This window comes from Accipiter gentilis, chromosome 34 (genome assembly GCF_929443795.1).
Source record: "Accipiter gentilis chromosome 34, bAccGen1.1, whole genome shotgun sequence".
Lineage (NCBI taxonomy): Eukaryota > Metazoa > Chordata > Aves > Accipitriformes > Accipitridae > Astur > Astur gentilis.
In genome coordinates this window covers 15,815,302-15,834,936 of record NC_064913.1, presented here as the reverse complement: position 1 = coordinate 15,834,936, position 19,635 = coordinate 15,815,302, and the positions used below count along the sequence as shown (strand labels likewise).

The following is a 19,635-nucleotide window of genomic DNA, read 5'->3' as shown; positions in this document are numbered from 1 at the left end:
AAGAGAGCTGGACCATGCTCAGCTGCCACACAGCAAGCAAAAGCAGGTCAGAGCCAGAACACAATGAAATAGAACAAAAACTTGAGAGCAGCATGACAGACAGGACTCTCAGCCTTGAGAACAATATTACTATTACAAAGATAATAAATGCACACAGATTTGCATAACATCCCGACTTTTTTCTTCTCTGTGGATAGACCAGTTTTGTTAAGTTCCTTCAAGCAAATATACCTCCTGCCACTGCTCACTGCACTTCATTTACTTCAGATATTTACTTCAGTTTCTGATGCCTTATAAACATTGCTCCAAGAAGTCTGCAAACAGTTGTCAGATTCTAGAGCAAGTCAGCCTACGTAACATAGGAAATGCAAGACACCCAGAGCCAGCTCTGAGCAGTGACACCACCAGACAGAGAGGAAATCTGACAGTTCTCCCTGACTTCTGCACCAGCACCAAAGCAATAAAGTGACAGCCCACAGTTTCTCTTGTTCCTGACCCAATGAAAATGTCCAGGAACCCAAACACCTCTTACATGGCAGTTTGTAGCTCGCTTCTAAACACTGCCCCTCGGACCCTTCATCCGAACACCCAAATGCATACACCAGCTTACCAGATGGTGAAAAAGCCTTGCTGAAGGCCCCAACCACTTGCAAGACTAGACTCCTGTGAGTTCAGGAAGCGCTCACTCCCATTTCCAAGCTTTCTCCTTGCCCTCTGATTGCCCAAATAACTCACTCACATTGACAAAAAAAGGCAAATGAAAGCAAGGAAACTCTCATACATTTCATCAGTTGGATTTGAGAGCTGCCGTTTCTGCAAGCAAACCTCCAACTGACAACAGACCATCTGACTAACATCCTGGAACTCACTTGGACTTTTCGGTTAACAGAGGCAAGTTTTCACTGATTAGACCATGACTGAGGAGGAGGAGGGATGCTGCGTCCATGTCTGAATTGAAGATCAGCCCTGCCATGATGTGACGCAGTGCCTCATGCACCTTCCGGACTACCTTCAAACTCGTGGTGCTCTCCAGAATCTGCAAAGGCACAACCATGAGAGTCAGGCAGGCAACATGAGGGCAATGATCTGCTATCTGTATTCAGAAATCATGGGAAAAGCCAGAGCAGTTCCTCCCTCATCACATGCTGCCATTAAGTCCCCAGCTCTCTACATAAACAGCATCCCATCGCCTTAGCTCTGCCCCCAAATCCTTCCCTTTCTCTCCAGCGCCTTCTCAGCCTCCAGCCAGTTCACCTATCGCCACCAGGACACTCCAGAGCTCACCAGCAAACCAGGGTTCCACTTCTGCATGAGCTTGCACTCACACTCTACTCAAAAACTGTATCTCTGAAAAGGCAATTACTGCACATGGACAGACCCTGAATACATTTTGGTGACATTTCCTCCACGCACAAGAGATCAAGCCACAGAGCAGCCTTGCAGGACTTTGGAGCTCCAGAGGAAACAAGAGTTGACAGAGGGAGAGGGCATGGAGAACCCATAACGGGATGTTTCCTCTCTGGCAGGGGTTGAAAGCTTCCCAGAATGCCAATCCCTGCCCTGGACACCCATAGTAAAGTCCCACTTTATGAGCTGGGTGCATACTGCTTTCCAAAAGAAAAATGGGAAGCCAAAGCAGGATTATATACGTAATTTCACAGTAGCGACCCAGAGGCTCTAGAGTTTCTTTTAGACCATACAGAATTGAGAGTGCTCAGAGTTAAAGACTCTGGCTGACTTTTCTTACCTCTTTCAGTGGCAGAATAAGTTTCGTCACCTGGCCCTTTCCTATGAACTTTCCAAGAATTTCATAGGAATCGTAACTCTTGCTCTTGCGTGCTTCCATGACCTTGGAGACAATTCCCTTCACTTCCTTCTCTTCAGCCACATTCCCAAACAACTCTTGGTTGAAAATCTTTGGAAATCAGGAAAGTGAATGAGAGGAGCAGAAAAGCAGAGCCAGATTCCTCCAGTAGCAGCAATACACCACTATTTTTCCCCAGTCACAGAAAAAAAAATAAATTCTCCAGGTTTCCCACAAATCATGTCTACCTTTCCTTTGTCAACGTAAAACACACCAGTCTGAGCACACCAGATGAGGATGCTGTTCTCGCACCCCTCTGTAGTGTTGTGATACAAAGAGTAGGACTGCAGTCAGACCAAGATATCTGAATATACCCCATTTGGTGGCCAGCTGAGCTCCTAGGCTCCACTGACTGTTGACTTGCTCAACCATTTACAGAACACAGAAACATAGTTAGGTATCTTAATCTTGAACCCATTACCTCTCAGGATGCAGAGCTCATGATACAGCCCCAGAGATACTTTGCTACTCTGCAAGGGGTCTGCTGATGCCTCGGTAGAAAACAGTCTCCTTCCTTTGCAGTACACACACAATCAGCCCTGTTTGCCACCAAGTCCAAGACAAGCTACACAAAACCTCCTCCTCCCAGATGCTGCCCCAGGCATTTCATGATGTTCTTTCCTTCAATCTTGAATAGCTCTTACCTCAATCAGGATGTCTAAGCAAGGGTCCAAATCACCAGCACTGAGCCTGGTAGTAAGGCCCTTCAGTAACAAGTTCACAGTGAAAGTCAGCACATGGAGCTAGAGAAAAAGAGAACAGATCATGTTTCCAAACCCCTGCATAGACCTCTTTAATAATAGTGGATGGGGAGACTCCCATGGCAGAGACATCACAACTCATACACAGTACTTGAGCTCTCATTATAGGAAAAAAATCACTGGGAGGACAAGAATCCATGTACTGGCAGCAGGAAGAGGACCCCTGTCCCTCCACGTACTGGCAGGAGGGCTGGAATCTCCTCTTTCCCCTGTGCTCTTACTGATATTTTTAGGCTGTGCTAACTGGCACTTTCACTGTTACAGCAGCAAGAAGCTCACACTATTCCACAGTGGTAATTCACCTAGAAAATTATTCTTAACCCCAACCACCGTGGAAAGATGAATTAATAGTCAGAGCCTTGGCTCGGGATCTAGGAAGCAAGACTTCAATTAGCATCACCACATACTGTCTGTGCAGTCTCTGTGGCAACCCACCTCAGACGATACTTAGCCCTAATGACCTTACTGGAAAGATTTCCACTAATCTTACTGGAACCAGAAATTCATCCTTTACCTCCATACCTCAACTCTTCACTGGGAAAATGGAGATCCTCTCTTCTTCCCTGCTTAGACTCCAAGTTCTTTGGGTACAGACCCTCATTTGACACTTAGCATAACAAAGACTGACAGTATGCATAATACACTAGCAATAGGATTTAGTGTATTATACCAAGCTGTTCTACCAGTGCAAAACAATTTCAGTAGCAACTTCCCTTTGGATTCTCCTCCTAACACATTAAAAAAACCTACAGAGAGCAGAAGAGGAAGAATTTCAGCATCACCTGGTACCCATGGACGAGAGTGGACTGCATCTCTTTTAAGATGTACAGAAGGTACTGGACTCCCAACACTTCCATGATTTTCATGAGGGTGTTACGGGCGATGTCCCGGATTTCCTGAAATCTGTTCCTCAGAAACGTGCAAACTTTCAGCAGGATGCTGGAAACAGAGATAGACAGCTTAGTTCCCAAACTCTGCCCCAAACAGAGCAGAACTAATTACACTGCTAGCTAAGGGGGCTGCTCTTCAGGGCTGTTTCACAACCAGAGCTATACTCAAAGCCAGCCTCACAGAAAAGCTTTATAGTCATACACACACCTGCTGTCGGAATCTTACTGATTGTTCTTTCTTTCTGTACATTGTTCTTTCCCCAGCTCTGCCACCCCTACCTCCGCACCTTGCATCACAGTTTTGCTCTTACTTAAGGATTGACCAAGTTCCTTTCAAACTTAGCTTTACAGAAGTCAAATGCTGACAAAGGGTAATGTCACTAGGAAAATGAGTTTAAAAAAAAAAAAAAGTATTTGAGGCCTGTAAGGATGCCCCTCTTGGATTTAGCCTTGTACGTAACCACAGCCTGAGAAAGGTGCCTGCACTCATTCCCAGCACAACGAACAGCATGTAAGGAGCTCCAACAGGATTTACCTTGGCAGGTTGGCTTCCATCACTTCTTGGGGAAGACACTGCATCATCCTGACCATTGCAAAAGCTAATGGAACACGAACTACCTCATCATCATTCACAACGTTGGATTTCACAAGCTTGTGTTCCTCATCTCTTTTAACCTTTTTAAGAGAGCAAGACACAATGCGCTTTTAATATACATAAACAAATCCTACTTTTTCTCAACTAACCCTAGAAGAGGCCAACAAGGCAAGTTGCTATCCTCTGCTGACTACAGGAAAAACCCAGACAGCTAAAGGACAAGTAAGAGGAATCCCTGTGTTTTCAATATAGGAGCCACGTTGAGTGCTAGCAAGTGGCTGAGAACTTTTCAACAGGCTGCACAAAGTGAATCGTTTCAGTCTGTCAATAATCTCCATGACACAACAAAGGGGATGAAGCCTTTTCTATGTCTTCAGGTGGTCTCTCTCCAGTTGTGTCTATTTTTAATGTGCTGCATTTCCACTGGGCTCTGAAGTAGCACCCCAACATTTACAGTAGCAGCACAGGCCTGCAGAACATCTTTCCAGTGCCAACTCCTCACCTTTGCAACAATACACCTGTGCAATTTAGGCAAGATGTTGACTGTCACTGTCTCTTGAATGTGTTTGATCAAACACTCCAGCTCCTCTTTATTTCGGGGTAAGAAAGAAACAGGTTTGGTCACTTGCTCAGCATCTTCAGATGTCTCAGCTGCTTGCTTAGGTTCTGCCAGCTCCTCAGGGAGATTTTTCCCTTTCTTTTCCTCAATCACCTCCTCTTCCCCTTCACTCTGCTCCAATTCCATGGCTTCTTCAGCCTCCACCACCGGCTCAAGGTCCATGGCAGCAGCTTCTGTCAAGTAATTGTCAAAAGCACAAGTAAATATAGGAGGCCAGAAAAATCGAGCCCTTAAAAGAGGCTCTTGTGATGGCTTTGTTCTGGACAAGGACCTATCATCAATGACAGCAAGCAATCAGTAAGCATCAGAGTTGTTTTACGGGGGAGAGAAGCTCTGGCATGCCAGTTTCTGATATTTACCCCTCAGGGCTAGGCTTAAAGCAACAACTAGGTTACTCTTCAGCTGAACTTCATAGACAGCTTAGCAAAGGTCAATGTGCTTGAACCTTAGAGAACTGCCATTCACTTACATTTGAGAATTTCACAAGGCAAGAGGTAGTGACAAGTACAGCTGTGAGATATCCTCCTCCTTCCTCAGAATATCGCAAAGCCATAACATAGGTAACCATAACAGTGAAGAAGCCAAAGATGCTACTTTTTCCCATGAAATGACAGAGGAAGCAAGGTAAGGACATACAGCACCCTTTTCAGGCTGCAGATAACCATGAGAGCAGCCAACATCAAGGACAAAAATCTTAGATGTGTCAGCAGCCACATGGGTGGATGCAGACCTTGGAGAACCCCTCAGATTTGCATAAACCCAGCTAGGGCTGTTTTGACTTATGGAGGCCTGGGATGGAGAGGTAATGTGGAGATGGTTCCCCCCACCTCTCCTCACTTTGTCAACACACAGGAGGACAGTCTGCATTGCTCCTGAGGAGGCAAGTCAAAACTAGCTTCCAATGTGCACATTTTAAAAAGATAGGAGTAGCTGACCTCAAAAGCAAAACACAAAATTTCAATAAGCTGCACTTTGAGCAGTCAGAGGTAGTGTTTCTACAGTCAGGAGCAGAAAGCTCACCTTGGTTGTCAATGGTCAGAAGCTGCTTTTCAAGTGTTTCATGGTCAAAGTGAAAGGCTTCCAGCACTGTCTCTAACAAGCTGTGGAAGGAAAACACAAAGACAGATCAGCCCTCCGCACAAAAAGGGGAGGCTGTATAGACCAATACAACAGAAAATCTTAACAAGCGCTTCTTGAAAAACTTCAAACCCAGTGACACTGCAGCATAAGGAGGTTTACCCTGAAATAACAGGCCAAGTAATAAAAACTGGCTGCTTTTCAGCTAGATGCATTCTGTGACCTAGCTCACTGTGAAACTCACAGGCGGTGGTACTGAAGCAATGGAGGTGTCCCAAGAGCAGAGACAGCCTGACAGAAGCAGAAGCTGCTAATGCTGGCACGCACTCTGAGACACAGCGTGAGAAAGTAGGGACCTGTTAATCCTTCATAGTTGCAGGCTGCAAGGCCATGCCCACTTTCACTTGCATAAGGCCACCTCAAAGTGGGCAACCTCATCCCAGGGAAGAGGCTAAAATCCATGCGATGCTCCTTAAGACACTGAATTTTGCCTTAGCAGTCTTTGGTTAAACCTAGAGCAGCATTGCTCATGGTACCTACCTGACTCCCAGCTTTGGACTGATCTGTCCTGTTTGCAGGACATGGATGAAATGCTTTAAGTGGTACAAGTACGCTGACCACGACAGATGTCGGCAAACAGCTCCAACAACTTCAACTGAGGCTGTTACCATATTTTCATGCTGCCCAAAAGATAAAAATTCAGTTACTGTTACGCATTCATGATGAATATGTGTCTAAAGCATACTTAAAGCAACAAGAGCCAGAAGAAGTAATGTCTGTCTAGTGGGGATGCTTGGTGCTCAGCCTTTAGATCTCCTCCCAAGCACCAGGTTAAAAATAAATAAATAAATGAATATCACACTTCACCAAGCAGATCTCCAGACCCACCTCCTCCAAATATTTCTGCACACTTTTAACTTTTCTCACATAACTCAATCTATGGGCTCACTTGCGTGAAGAACTAAAAACCAGTCAAGATATCTAACCACAGACACATGGTACATTGCTGGGCTATGCTGATCAACTAGAAATACACACCGTTAACCCATTTCTGATGCAAAATAAAATGTGTTTGTTTCTTCACCAAGGTTTCAATCAACACATTTTACCTCCCATTGGTCAAAGAGTGACTGCAGTCACTCTACTGATGGGCACAGTCTGAAGGGCTGCAGGTGCTGGGTCCTGTGCCTAAGCTCTAATTGTTTCTGCTTCAAAAGAATATTGCTGACAGTAAGCAATTAGGCATTTGCTTGGTCTGACGTAAGCAGCTCTACTATTCTCCTGACAGTGTGCAGGGAACTACAGCAGCATGAAACCTTGCTTTTCCAAGTCACAGTTAGAAAGTCTATGCACATTGACATCACAGGTAATTTCACTGCATATATTTTCAATAAAATGTATGGGAAATGACAAACAATATGTCACCTTTCAAACTTTTAATTACAAAGCTGCTAATGATTTCAGAGGTTTTCAGCAGATTCCTGCAGCTCTCCTGTAACTCCAGAAAAACCAGCATTTATTCCCACCTCAATTACTAGGCACAGCCTATGTTCCCCACCACACACATTCTGCTGCCAAACAGTAACTAAACTCACAAGTGAACAGCAAGAGAGCAGTTTGGAGGCAGAGGGGAAAAAAATAATTACCTGATAACAAAAAAAGCAAACAAATATAACCCAAGTAAAAAAACCCAAACCACAAAAAAAACCCCAACCACCAAACACTTAAGAGATCCACCTTCGAGAAACAGGACAGGTTTAGCAGATATAGGATTGGGTGCAGACTGCATCTGCACCTTCCAAACCCTCTTTCTGCCACAAAAGGCAGCACAGCGCTCTTGTCTGAAAGGGGAACACTCACTCCACAAACCTATCAGCATTTCAAAGAGGTTAGTCTTTTAAGCAGAATGGTATACAAGAAAGGTGAAAATATTCAAATGGATGCATTCAATCTAAAAGCCTACCTTAAGCATTTTTTCATTAAAAATGGCAGTAGTAGCATAAGGCATGATGTAGTTCTGCAGGGATTTAGAAGACAACACAAGCTTTTTTTCAGTGAGCTGCTTAGCCAGTTTCCTCAGAGCTCGTGCCCTCCTGTGGATCTGAGCCAAACACGAAAGACAGTGAATGAAGCCTTTGAGTCACAGCTAGCACAAGGGAGCACATACTTTCAGCAGTTCTGAAAATGTCTCAATTTTAAGTAATGACATAAACATATTATGGTCATTTCCAAGGACAGGACAGGCCCTTTTCCTTCAGTCTCTGGGCTTTCACTAGCCTTTTGCCTCAATAAATATTCCAACTCAATGGGATATTTCACTGTGAATTCACAATCATAAGACTGTGCCATCCTAAGGTCTCAGACAGGGAAGGGAACTGACACAAGATAAGGTCTGATAAAACTACAAGGAAAAAATTTAGACTCTACTTATAACTATGGATGTTAAGAAAGACACTCTCTGATTGCATTTCTGAAAGCAGGAGAAACACCGTATTTTCATACTGCACGAAAAAACAGGAGATGAGGCTTTGTGCGACATTTATTTTACAAAGGTCTGTGAATGAAAAGGGGCTGCAAAGCCTCCAGACAGAGAGCAGCAGGGAACAGGCTGGGAACAGGGAACAGAAAAAACAAAGACCTGTTCCCTGCCTGTGTCAAAGGGATCCTCAGGGCACTGCGCTGACTGTGGGCCAGGTCACACACAGGTTGTAATGTGGAGTTGCCTGCTCAAGATCATGAACAATCACTTAAAATGAAAGCCATTATTTTAGCTAAATTAGGAAGAGGTAAAAAACAGTGCTGCTAAATCATAAACCCAAGAAATTTCTAGACAGAAATATGACTTTGATTCACGACCACCCATATGACAATGCCCACATCCCTTTTTTTCAACAGTATCTAATGACACAGGTTCAATTTCCCTGTAAAAACAGCGCACAGATGCTTTGGAAAACATTACCCCACAGCAAAATACTTTTGTTTTGGCAGGGGGAGAAAGGCAGTAGGGAATGCCTGTTGCCTTTTACCTGCATGTGTTTCATGTTCTCAAAGAAGTCCATGTCAGGATCATGGCAGTTGGTCAACTGGACCAAGTCCCGGAATTCAGGATTTGCTGGGAACGTCTGAATGAGGCAGGAAAGCAATGATGTGTAGTCCTGCTGGATGCTCTGCAAATGGCAAGCAGTGAACATTAAGTACCCCTCAGAGAGGTTGCTACACACTCCTCAGAACAGCAGTGCTGTCATTTACAAATATTTCAGGCCAGCAAGTCCTATTCTTTGGTAACAGCAAATACACCCGTATTTTGGACTGCACATTAATTAAAGTTTCCCCTCCAAAGCATAAACTACAACTAAGAAAAGCTGAACAATGGCAAAGAAACAGAAGACAGACGAGTTCTATCACTTTTTAGATTTCAATAAGATTTCAAACAAAGGGTAAGTTTACAGTGGGTATCTGTACTTCTTATCCCAGCAAGGGACTCGGAGAACTCATCCATAAATGCCTCATGTACCCTGGTATCCTGAAGACAGATGCAGATGTGTAATCAGATAACACTGCCTTACCTCAGCCTTACTCTTCAGCCCCCTTCTCACAGACTCCAGGAGAGTGTGCTGGATTAACTCCTTGTAGTCGTCTTCTGTGTGGTCAATTTCTGCCAGTCGGCGAATAAAACTGGTCAAGCAAAGGCTTGCATTGTCACTAAGAGCCATATCCCCTAGCTGAGTGGATGAAGAAATTACACCACGTGAGTCTGGATAAGACACCTTTTTCTCCCCAAAAGACTGGGCGGAACAGTACCACCAGACACAACATAACAAGGCCTGTAGAGACCCAGTCACTCTTGAAATCCTTCCTGTAGAAGTTCTAGTCCTAAATTAATGCCCACCCTTCCAATCAGGAAAAATTCTTTTACATTTACCAGCAGGCCCACGTAACCAGAACATGCTGCAACAAAAAGAAAAGCAGCTTTTCAAGACTGTAATATGCCTTTAATACAGTACAAATGGACTGAACAGTTCCAGGGCTCACTGACAGAAAGGTGCACCGTGCTCAGGCGAGCATTCTTGCTGCACTGTATTTGCCCATCCAGACACACAGATGAAAAGGCAAGTGGACAAAAATTAAAAACAGGTGTTTGTAAGAAGACTAAAATATGCTCTCTGAAAGTTTCAGAGTGTCAAAAACCAGCCAGTGGAAATAATTTGGAAGTTAGATCCATCACAGACACATGGTGCACAAAACAACAGAAGGAACATTCAGCCAACCTGGATGGTATAGAAGCAGTTGTGCATAACAGGGATGAGGAAGTCAATATCCACTGCTTGCATTTCCTTGATGTGGGCTGTGATTGACTGGAATGCTGACAGACGTACATCGAAGTCGATATCATCGAGATGTCGTTGATCAAAGGCATTCAGCTAAGACAGAGCAATAAGTCATTCATTAAAAAGGCCAGAAACTTGACAATACAATCTTGGGGAAAAAAGTGAGCAAAGAAACTGCATACCTTAACAACATCAGTAATATATTTCAATTCACAGTCCAAATCAGATAAAGTCTAAAAGGAAACATAAGAGAAAAGAGTTTAACTGTTATAGTTGTTAAAAATTTGGAGAACTCAAGACTTTATCACTTCAGAAAAAAAATAAAGCAAGCAACAGCATCAATCTTTCTCCTGTTACAAGCTTAAAAAGAGCCATTCTTCCTTAAGTTCAAAGATGTATCTTTTAAGCTCCTGAGTTTTTAAATAACTACACTGAGTGTTTCCTGGGTTTTCCTGATGAAAAAAAAGTTATGTAAGTCACTTCAAAGATGTACAAAACAACCTGACCGCTATAAATCAGTAAGAGAAGAATACAAATAAACATCATCTTCAGTATGCTGAAATCCATTCTTATTTCATGAAGATAGAGGATTTGTTAGGGATGAAGTATGCTTTATTTGGCTTCTCTTATACAAAAGAACCCTGGTGATGCTCACATCAACCAGGCTGTAAGCCAAAACTTTTACAAATCTTCATGCAGCTCTTTAATTTCTATCATATACAATTCTGTTACTTTCACTTAACAGATTATGTAGATTAAAAACGGTTTTAAGCTCATGTATAACAAAGATAAATACTGCTATTTATTTTGTTCTTGATCTCTTACACTGAGTAAAAAAAGAACAGAAAGACATGTAAAAATGCAATACCTGAAATACCAAGCACAACTTATGTCGAGACAGTTTGTTCTGGATGACAGAAAAAAGCTTTGCCAGTGGTTTGAGAAAGCTTGTAGGGTTTGAGCAATGCCTCAGCAAGTTCTGCACTGTCTCCAGAATGTCAATCTCTGTACCCTGAAAGAGACAGATAACTGTCAATAAATATTGAAACCTCACGAGATTATTCCATTTCGTTGGGAAATATTTCAAGACAGAGCGAACTTAACCGCTTTGCTGTATTTTATTCAGATCACAGATACTGAATAAGAACAAATTAGAAGGACACAAGGCAATCATCAAATCTCTCAGAAGCACTTGCAACCTTTCAATTAGACACAAGCACAGTGTTGGAGAAGAGTGCCATCACAACCAAGACTTCTTTTTGTGTCTCTCCTCAAATGACTCAAAGGTCAGGAGAACTAACAGAGCTTTAAAAAGCAGTCTTTCTTTAACTTGTGAAATGAATATTAACAGCACCATACACTTGTCTGATCTTCCTGAATGGAAGCCATGTATGGTCCCCTAATGACTCACAGATTTAAAACCAAAGAATCCTCTCTGAACAATTAAATGACCGCTTGCAAAGCAGAAGCTACAGGTTGCTGCCTAGCAGTTCTTTCTGAAAACCTAAAATCTCTCATTAAGCAACTGTATGTCTTTTAAGAAAAAAGAAGACCCAAGCCTGGATCCAAGGATTCAAGCAATCAAGCTGAATAATCGATAGATTCATTCATTGTAGACAGGACTATATTTCTGAAAACAAGGTTTAGCAGTGAGGGAAGCCCAGACAAAATCATCTACCAATATTCTCAGTGCTTGATTTATTTAACAGTTTACAAAACCCTAAGCCATGGAGGGCTCTGCTGCAGCCCATATGCTTTGCATGCCTGAGGAATTCATGATTTCAGGGAAGTTTCAGTTCTGAGATACACTTCTGTACCCACAGATTGAATCCTTAAGAGTGGAAGGACAACAGAATGGAAGCAGCAGATATGGGAGCATGTTAATAGCACTGTAGAAAGTTTGCCTTTCATCCTGCAACAGACTGGTGTAGCACTGCCCATTACACAGCATGTACTACATACTCAACCACATGTATTCATATTGCCGTCCAGATGCTGTGCCTTTGGATTTGGGGTGCATAAAATCCACAGTGAAGAAAAGCATTTATTGCAAACACTGCAAGGAATTTGGTGGATTGACTACAGTGACAAAGGAGGTAAAGACTGCATAAAAACTTCTGCAGACCTTCCCCACGAAAAGGGGGAACAGAATCAGCCTGGGCACTGGCATCCCTGCAAAGTATCCAGTAACTTGTACACATCAACACACAATGTCACGGCGTTCTGAGCAGATGACAAATACCTGAAAACTTAGTTTCTGGCTAATCATGAGAAATGGCATGCAATCAGTAAAATTTTTAACCACATCTTAAACAAATATACTTTATTAAAAGAAAAACATATGTTTAATAGGGAGGGAAAGTAATTTCTACCTACCTGCTCCATGTTACTCTGATAAAGGAAAGGGAGGAGAAGGCTCACAAGCACTGAATTCTGACTCTTTTCTTGTATAAACTTGCTGATCCTGCACAATGAGACAAGGTAATTTACTATTCCGTATCAATCCAATCACCAGTATAGAGCAAAAAAAGAACTCAATCAGCATTAGTGCCCTATCACAGGGCTTTGTCAGCCCATCCAGGCCAATAGACTGTACCCACCAAAATCTTGGTATCGGCCCAAGCATTCAGTTCCCAAGCATTTCTGTACCTTTTCCTACCCCCAGGAGGCACTGGCTTTGAGTGCCAGCAACAGAAACAGCTAGAATCAATTTCTGTAAACTTTTCACCTCTGTCACCAGCAACTTGCAGGTATCTTCAACTGTTCTAATTTTAAATAGTTTGAGACTTAACGTTTTTTAATTTGGACCTATTACAAAAAGCCTCTTTCTTCCTCCTTCCTTCCACCTTTTTAAGTGTTTTGAGCTCTAAAGAATCACTTACTTGGAAAGTATACTCAGCTCTTTGCTGACTTGAGCTCTATACTTCTTCTTTTTCACCTTCTCCATGTTTAACATTGTTTTGCTGAAGTACTGAAGTATGGCAGGAACGTGAGGCAGAACCAAGCGGCAACCTAGGCTGAGGTTCTCTGTAAGGGATAAAACAGTTAGCAACACCCAACTCTGCACTGCAAGCAACAGAAGGGAGATCCAACCCTACACAAAGAGGGAAACGTAGACAAAGGAGGTTTCATCAGTGGAAAATCAATGGGATCTATGAATGTGCAGGGCAGCTCACTGCTGGGAACGTGCACCAACACTTGCTGAGACCAAGTCTACTGTGTCTGAGCTGGGACCAAGGAAAGCACACACAGAGAATAAAAGCTCTCCTCACAGATTTCAGTAACAGCCCCAGTAAGCGTGGGCTTATCAAAAGGTACCAAGGATGGTCCTCAGAGGTAGTAACCATCTCCTAAAATGGCTGGAGCATTTATAGATGTTGTTTTCTTTATTCTAGCACCGACCTCTTGTGCAAATCAAAGCTACCATAACAAGGGCACAGCAGTAAGTGCTCTCCTGTCCACTACCTTTGACTGTTACAGGTGAAAGATGGCTCCACAGCATCAAACACAGCACACCACCCCTCCTGTCTACTACCACTCAAAGATAAAAGGAATCAATGGTGGATCTTTCTTGTCAGGGAGCACAGACTAAACATCAAAGTGATACATGACCACGTGCATATGGGGAGTAAGCCTTTATATAAAACTTGATGCTAGGCTCAGGGTCAAGTCAGTGATGCAGCTCTGAAAGTTATCATATCAGTCAAAGCTTCACAGACAAAACAGGTCAATACCACAAACATTTTCCTTCTTCATAAGGAATTTCTCCTTATGTAGAAGACCCTGACATGACCCTGACACTCAAATGTGGATCTCAACAGTCATTAGACAAGCAGGACTTTACAGTTTTTTAGCATGTCGAGACAAATTTGTACACTGATGTTTCCATCTCCACTGGGAGGTCTCCTTCCCTGGTATTCTCAGCCAGTGCAAAGACAACCTCATCATAATCCAACACATCCATCCAAAGCACCCAACGGGCCTCTCACGACTCTTACGCAGGCATACCTTCTGTCATGTCTCCAGTGACCATGACAACACAGTCAGTCACGCTCAAACTGGAAACCTGCTCAGTGGGTTCAAAATCTGGGCTGTTGAGAAGGCTATCAGCTATGTCCATCACAAGACTGGATGTGGCCTCAGACAGATTCTTGGCTGACAGCACAGCAAACACATTTGACAGTATATCACACTCCGGGTGATCTGGCTGTTGCTTGGCCAGCAAGGGGAAATACCTGAGAGAAAGATTATAAAAAAGGATGGCTGAAAATTTAAGTTCAGAACTTTATATATAATTCTTTTGTGCAAAAAGTCACACAAAAAGATAATGACTATCTTCTACTTCAAACAAGGAAAAAATGCAGAAAATGAACAACAATGTCATGAAAAATAGAATGAAGGGAGGTTGAGATGTCATCAGGTCCCTTTTCTTGCTTCAAGATAGCATCATCTAAACCTAACCCTTTCTCCACAGATGTTTGTCCAAGTCTTCTGTTAGTTTGCTCCTAACCTAATGATCCAAGACCATCTTTTTACAGAAGTTTGTATACAAGTTCTTCATGCCTACAAATGATGTGTCTTAAAACAGATACTGAATCTTCCTAGCAAAGGAAAAGCAGTGAGTCTGTGGAAAAGGCAAAAAATCACTCAAGACAGCCGAGCTGGAATTTCTCACAGTGTCTGCATCAAAAAAACCCTCTCCTACAACTTTCAGTATCAGAATCTCAGTCACAGATTCTGTGCTGAACATGTCCACATTCTTTCATAAAATAGAAAAAAATAGGGAATCAAAAAACATGAATGAAATTATATATTCTAAAACTGACTTGGCACCTGCTAAGACTAAGTCGTCACTGGTCAACACACAGATATATTCTAAGAAGTCAGCCCTCCTCCTCACCTGTCAGCTGGGTTTAGGCTACATATGTGCTTAAGTTGTTAATATATGGGAAAAGCAGCCCACTAAAAAGAGAGTAACTGCATAAATTGGAAAGCTTCCCAACTGCATCTGGACTACTATCAAAAGAATAATGGCCTAATGGAAAAAGAAAATATAAGTTCTGACACAATTATCATAACCTGTTAGTGTGCTCTCTCTTCCTTGAATTTCATGTACTCAGGAGAAGCACTTATGCCTCTTTGTGAGAACACTTACCTGGGATTCTTAGTCCATGTGTGAATGAGTTTGAGCAGAAAAGTTGGAGAATACTGACTCTCTGAAGCCAACCTGCAGACCTAAAGGAGATAAAAATCAGATACCAATACAACACGAGTAGGTAAAACCACTTAAAAAACCTCACCTCTAACAAAGGCCTGACTACAATCTATAATTCACTTTTTTTAGAAAGTGATTTCATCATCGTTTTTCTAGCTTCCTCAGTACTTGTGGAATCACTCTTAGATTATCTTACTTGTATTTATACACTATTCCAGCTACCATTTTTGCCCTCCTCTTGAAACTGGCTCCTCATGGAGCCTCACATTTGCTGCAGAGACCTAACAACCTCTCCCAGACATACACCTACAAGATCTCAAGCGCAACACCCGAGCCTCAGTCCTCCCACTCTTCCTATGCCCTGGCCGCAGCACCTCCCATTCCAGCACCTGCTCTGTGTCTCCATGGCCTCGCTGCTGTAAAAGCACCCCCTCTGCTCAAGAAGAGGCTCGAGCACTGCACTGCACCCCAGGAATGGGATCTCCTAACAGGGTTCTGTGTCCAAAACCACTCCACCTAAGAGTTGCCCAGCCTCAGCCCCACACAGTAGCTGCTGCTCCTTCACATGACTGGACACAGGCAAAAGAGACCCAGTGCTCAGGTCTGGCTCCCTCCTCTCTGCCACTCTGCAACCCAACAGGCTGCACGCAAGTCACACAGCTGGATTTCCACCCTGACCACAGCTGGACTGTCAGCAGGGCACTGCTAGTGAACACACAGGCAGGGAATGCTCCAGTGCATTTGGCAGCAATAGCCAGGATGGCACATGTGGGGTTTGGACTAGCTCAGTCTGGGCTCAAGGCCTGCACATAACAGAAAAGAAAGCAGGTCTGACCATCACAGCCAGGGTATTAGAAAGCTTCTTCTCCTGCCCCCAAAGGCTGGTAATGTTATTGCTGTGCATAAAACAGAGCTTTTCTGGATGCTGTACAATGAAGAGTAAACTGTTAATCCAATCTTGCAGGAATGCTGCTGTGCAGGCTAAAGATATTGAGCCTCTGCAGCAAATTCCTGGGGTATGAAGGGCAGCAAACTCCAGTTCCAAGTACAATGGGCTTAAAACAATTTGTCCTCTCCAGGGATTTTTATACACCTCAGTTCCATAGCCTTAAAAAAGGAAAGCACACAAGTCAAATGATTCTTCTGCCAAAACCAAATCTTCCTGCAGTCCACCAGTAGAGACTGCCTTTAGAGGGAGCTTCTGGATCACACTACCATCCAAGCTCCAAAACCAGCTCTGTCTTCCTGACATTGATAAGGACAACAGGACTTCTAACCATTTAACAACAATTTTACATCTTGTTCAGATTTACTTAGTGTTTCCAAACACAATACTCCCTGAAAGCATTAACTGCTTTGCTGACTTAAAGCCCGAACCACGTGCTTGAACTGCTCTGGGACTGCAATAAATGTTCACTGCTTTGCCCATGTGGCACCCTGGCCTTGAAAAGACACCATGGACAAACCAGGAACATAAAACTCGCTGGTGCTCAGCACAGTGAAATAGAGAGCTATATGCACTGCCCGAAACTATTTTATGTACTGTTTGTCCACATACACATACTACACATCACATGTTGTTGCTGGTAGAGCAGAGAAACAGGGTAGGAGTAAACAAACACAACATTTAGAGATCTGGGGTTTCCTAGACCACAGCAGTTACTCCTGGTGCTCTCTGACAGGCTTTTTTGCCGCAAAGAAGTTGGACATTTGGATACCTCAAAAACCTCAGTGGAAGAGCTCCGTTGGAGTCAGCCCATCTCGCTCGGTTACCCTTTGGGTGGAGGCGACTGCCTTTAGAGCAGAGACAACCCAGCAGCTGGTACAGGCATTCCCCGATAACCTCAGAGCCCAGTGCACAAACACCACCAGCACAATCTCATTTTTAATACTGTGTGTTCTCTCTTCCCCTCACAATAGCGCATCTTCCCAACTCAGAGGTGATCTGAATTTCTCTGATGAAGGCCACAACCCTGTGCTTTGTCGCTGTGCTCACACGGGACTCCCAGCAAGCAGGTACAGGAGCACACAGCCCACTCACAGACCCTGCTGGGTCCTTCTTTTCCTGCAGCAGCACTTGTTTCAAGAGTCCCCTACCACAGGCCCAATAACCATCTCACAGAAAAGTAACAAAGTGCACCTAGAACTGACTAGTATTACTTTGGTTCCCTGAAGCATCCAGGGAAGAAGTTTGCTTCTGTGCTTAAAGAACAAAGAAATGGCAACCATTTTATTCAGATGAATTAATTTGTACTTCAGCCTATGATTTGATTCTTTCAGGACAAATCAGACATGAGCCAAGAAAATGGCCTTACACGGACACATCAGAATGCCAGAATCTGTCTAAGGCCGCATCCAATCTTGTGACGGACATAGCTGACATGGACTCCAGTGTAGCTGGAGTTCTCCGAATGGTGTATGTTATACAGAAGCTGTTTGGAAGAACAAGAAATACTTGCCTGAGGCCATACGACTGCATGGAAAACTGCATCAATCTCTTCCACACTGAAGCTGTAGGTCTCATAATCAGAAAAAAACTCTGCCACAAGCTTGAGTCCAAGACGTCTCAAATTCTTCAGTGGATTAATCAACCTAGGCTGGACCTGTAAAAACAAAACAAAACCCCAGTAAGACCTTTGCAGAACAACTACTAACTATTTTCTCTGAAATTAAATACAGCAATTCATTGACCACAGATACAACCTTTGCTGGAACTATCACAGTGTTCTTCTGTTTTCTCCTTTAACTTGTTCACAGTAGCAATCTACCTCTCACAGCTGACCTCAATTTTTCTAAGAGGTGCCTATTCCTGCACTGAGCCAGTTACACAGGACTCCTTCAGCTCATGAAAATCCATGCTGACAGGTTTGCAGTAGCATCTGCCCTTTTTGGACAAAATGCAGAAAGCTACACCACAGTTACATTTCCAGTCCTGACACTTAAATAATTCTCTTTTACACAGGAAAGGACCCAAATCAGGTCTCAAAAATGAAGTTGTACTTTGCACACTGAAATCTACTGGGAAGAAAATAAATCAACAGACAAGGAGAAGGGGGAGAAATAGAGAAGGCAAGAATATGAATCACTTCCTCCAGCGGCGCAGGGGAGGAGTATAGCATTTGGTTACAGGAGGATGCTTCCTGTACCCATTTCGCAGTTACATTCCATAGCCTTTCTTGGGGAAAATATTTCAGTAAGAAAATCAGCCACACAGCTAATCATGAAGTTATTCATGCACTGCTGCATTCTGACTCTTCTCCTTGAGAAGAGTCCTGACTTGAGTAACCTAAAATGCTTCCATACTGTGCAATGCAGCTCACAGCACAAACATGAGGTAGCTCCCTAGTGCAGAGGTACTGAACTCCAGTCTCAGAAACAACAGAGCCACATCAGAGCAAATAAAGGCTGCTGTCCGAGACTGGACCTATGTCTTGCATTCCTCAGTCTCCAGTACATATCACGATCCCCCAAACAGAATAAACACTTACATCTCTTACTTTGCAAAGCAGCTTTGGTGTCAAAGCCTCACTGAAAGACATCATAATTTTTTTCATTTGATATACCTATGGACTTCTGAAGACACTACCCTCTACCATGCAATACACTTCTATACCCCCTTTACACCCAAAATCACAGGTAAAAAGACAAAGAGAAGATGGTGGAAAGTGTACCAAACTCTTGCCCAGGACCTCCTAGGTTGGGCTGAACGTGTACTAAAGGTGTGCAATCAGCTTCCAGGCAGCAAAGGAGCTGCTTGAGGGGCCAAAGAAAGCACAAACCAGGCTGCTATTGCTAATGGTGACACCCAACCAAAATAATTTTGTCTCCTGCTGTTCAGTCGCCATAAGAGCAGTGCTCTGAGATCGAGTCTTTGAGAGAACAAAGAAACTCAATGCTGAACACAATCAGTAGGAAGTGGTAAATGAATAATTTGGCTTAAAATGGTCAAAGGTGATGTTTAACTCTCCAGGCAGTATCAGCCTGCAATAAATTACTCTCAAATTCCAAGAATGTCTTCTAATCATTAGCCAAGATAAACAGATTTCTCACACTCTTCCTTGAGCTTTTAACATCTCATGGGCTAATGAAGTGCTAAATTAAGTTCAGACAAATGACAGACTGTCACTCTGCACATTACATAACGATGACAGGATTACCGTAGTAACCATGGCAAAATGTGACTATCCCAGCGATGAATGAAGCAGCTTTTAAAACTCCTTCCCAGTTTAAAACATGTAGGCACATGCAATCCATTGCTTAAGCCAAGACTATGGGATGCTGCTGTC

General features: G+C 43.2%; 1 protein-coding gene across 3 annotated transcripts in view; it reads right to left on the bottom strand.

Annotated features, from left to right (window-relative positions):
- Positions 1-19,635, bottom strand: part of UTP20 (UTP20 small subunit processome component) — a 65,690-nt gene that overhangs the window by 15,088 nt on the left and 30,967 nt on the right. For all 3 annotated transcript variants that reach the window (XR_007504597.1, XM_049791924.1, XM_049791925.1), the window contains 19 exons: positions 17,809-17,952; positions 15,290-15,369; positions 14,143-14,369; positions 13,017-13,161; positions 12,511-12,598; positions 11,003-11,146; positions 10,317-10,367; positions 10,075-10,227; positions 9,373-9,528; positions 8,833-8,973; positions 7,770-7,907; positions 6,347-6,486; positions 5,750-5,829; positions 4,613-4,902; positions 4,051-4,190; positions 3,408-3,564; positions 2,509-2,607; positions 1,748-1,915; positions 870-1,036 (listed from right to left, as the gene is read on the bottom strand). Coding sequence is in view for 2 of the 3 variants with exons in the window: in XM_049791924.1 (XP_049647881.1) it covers positions 870-1,036; positions 1,748-1,915; positions 2,509-2,607; positions 3,408-3,564; positions 4,051-4,190; positions 4,613-4,902; positions 5,750-5,829; positions 6,347-6,486; positions 7,770-7,907; positions 8,833-8,973; positions 9,373-9,528; positions 10,075-10,227; positions 10,317-10,367; positions 11,003-11,146; positions 12,511-12,598; positions 13,017-13,161; positions 14,143-14,369; positions 15,290-15,369; positions 17,809-17,952 (2,708 nt within the window). In the remaining variant the exon portion in view is untranslated. The remainder of the gene's footprint in view (positions 1-869; positions 1,037-1,747; positions 1,916-2,508; positions 2,608-3,407; positions 3,565-4,050; positions 4,191-4,612; positions 4,903-5,749; positions 5,830-6,346; positions 6,487-7,769; positions 7,908-8,832; positions 8,974-9,372; positions 9,529-10,074; positions 10,228-10,316; positions 10,368-11,002; positions 11,147-12,510; positions 12,599-13,016; positions 13,162-14,142; positions 14,370-15,289; positions 15,370-17,808; positions 17,953-19,635) is intronic.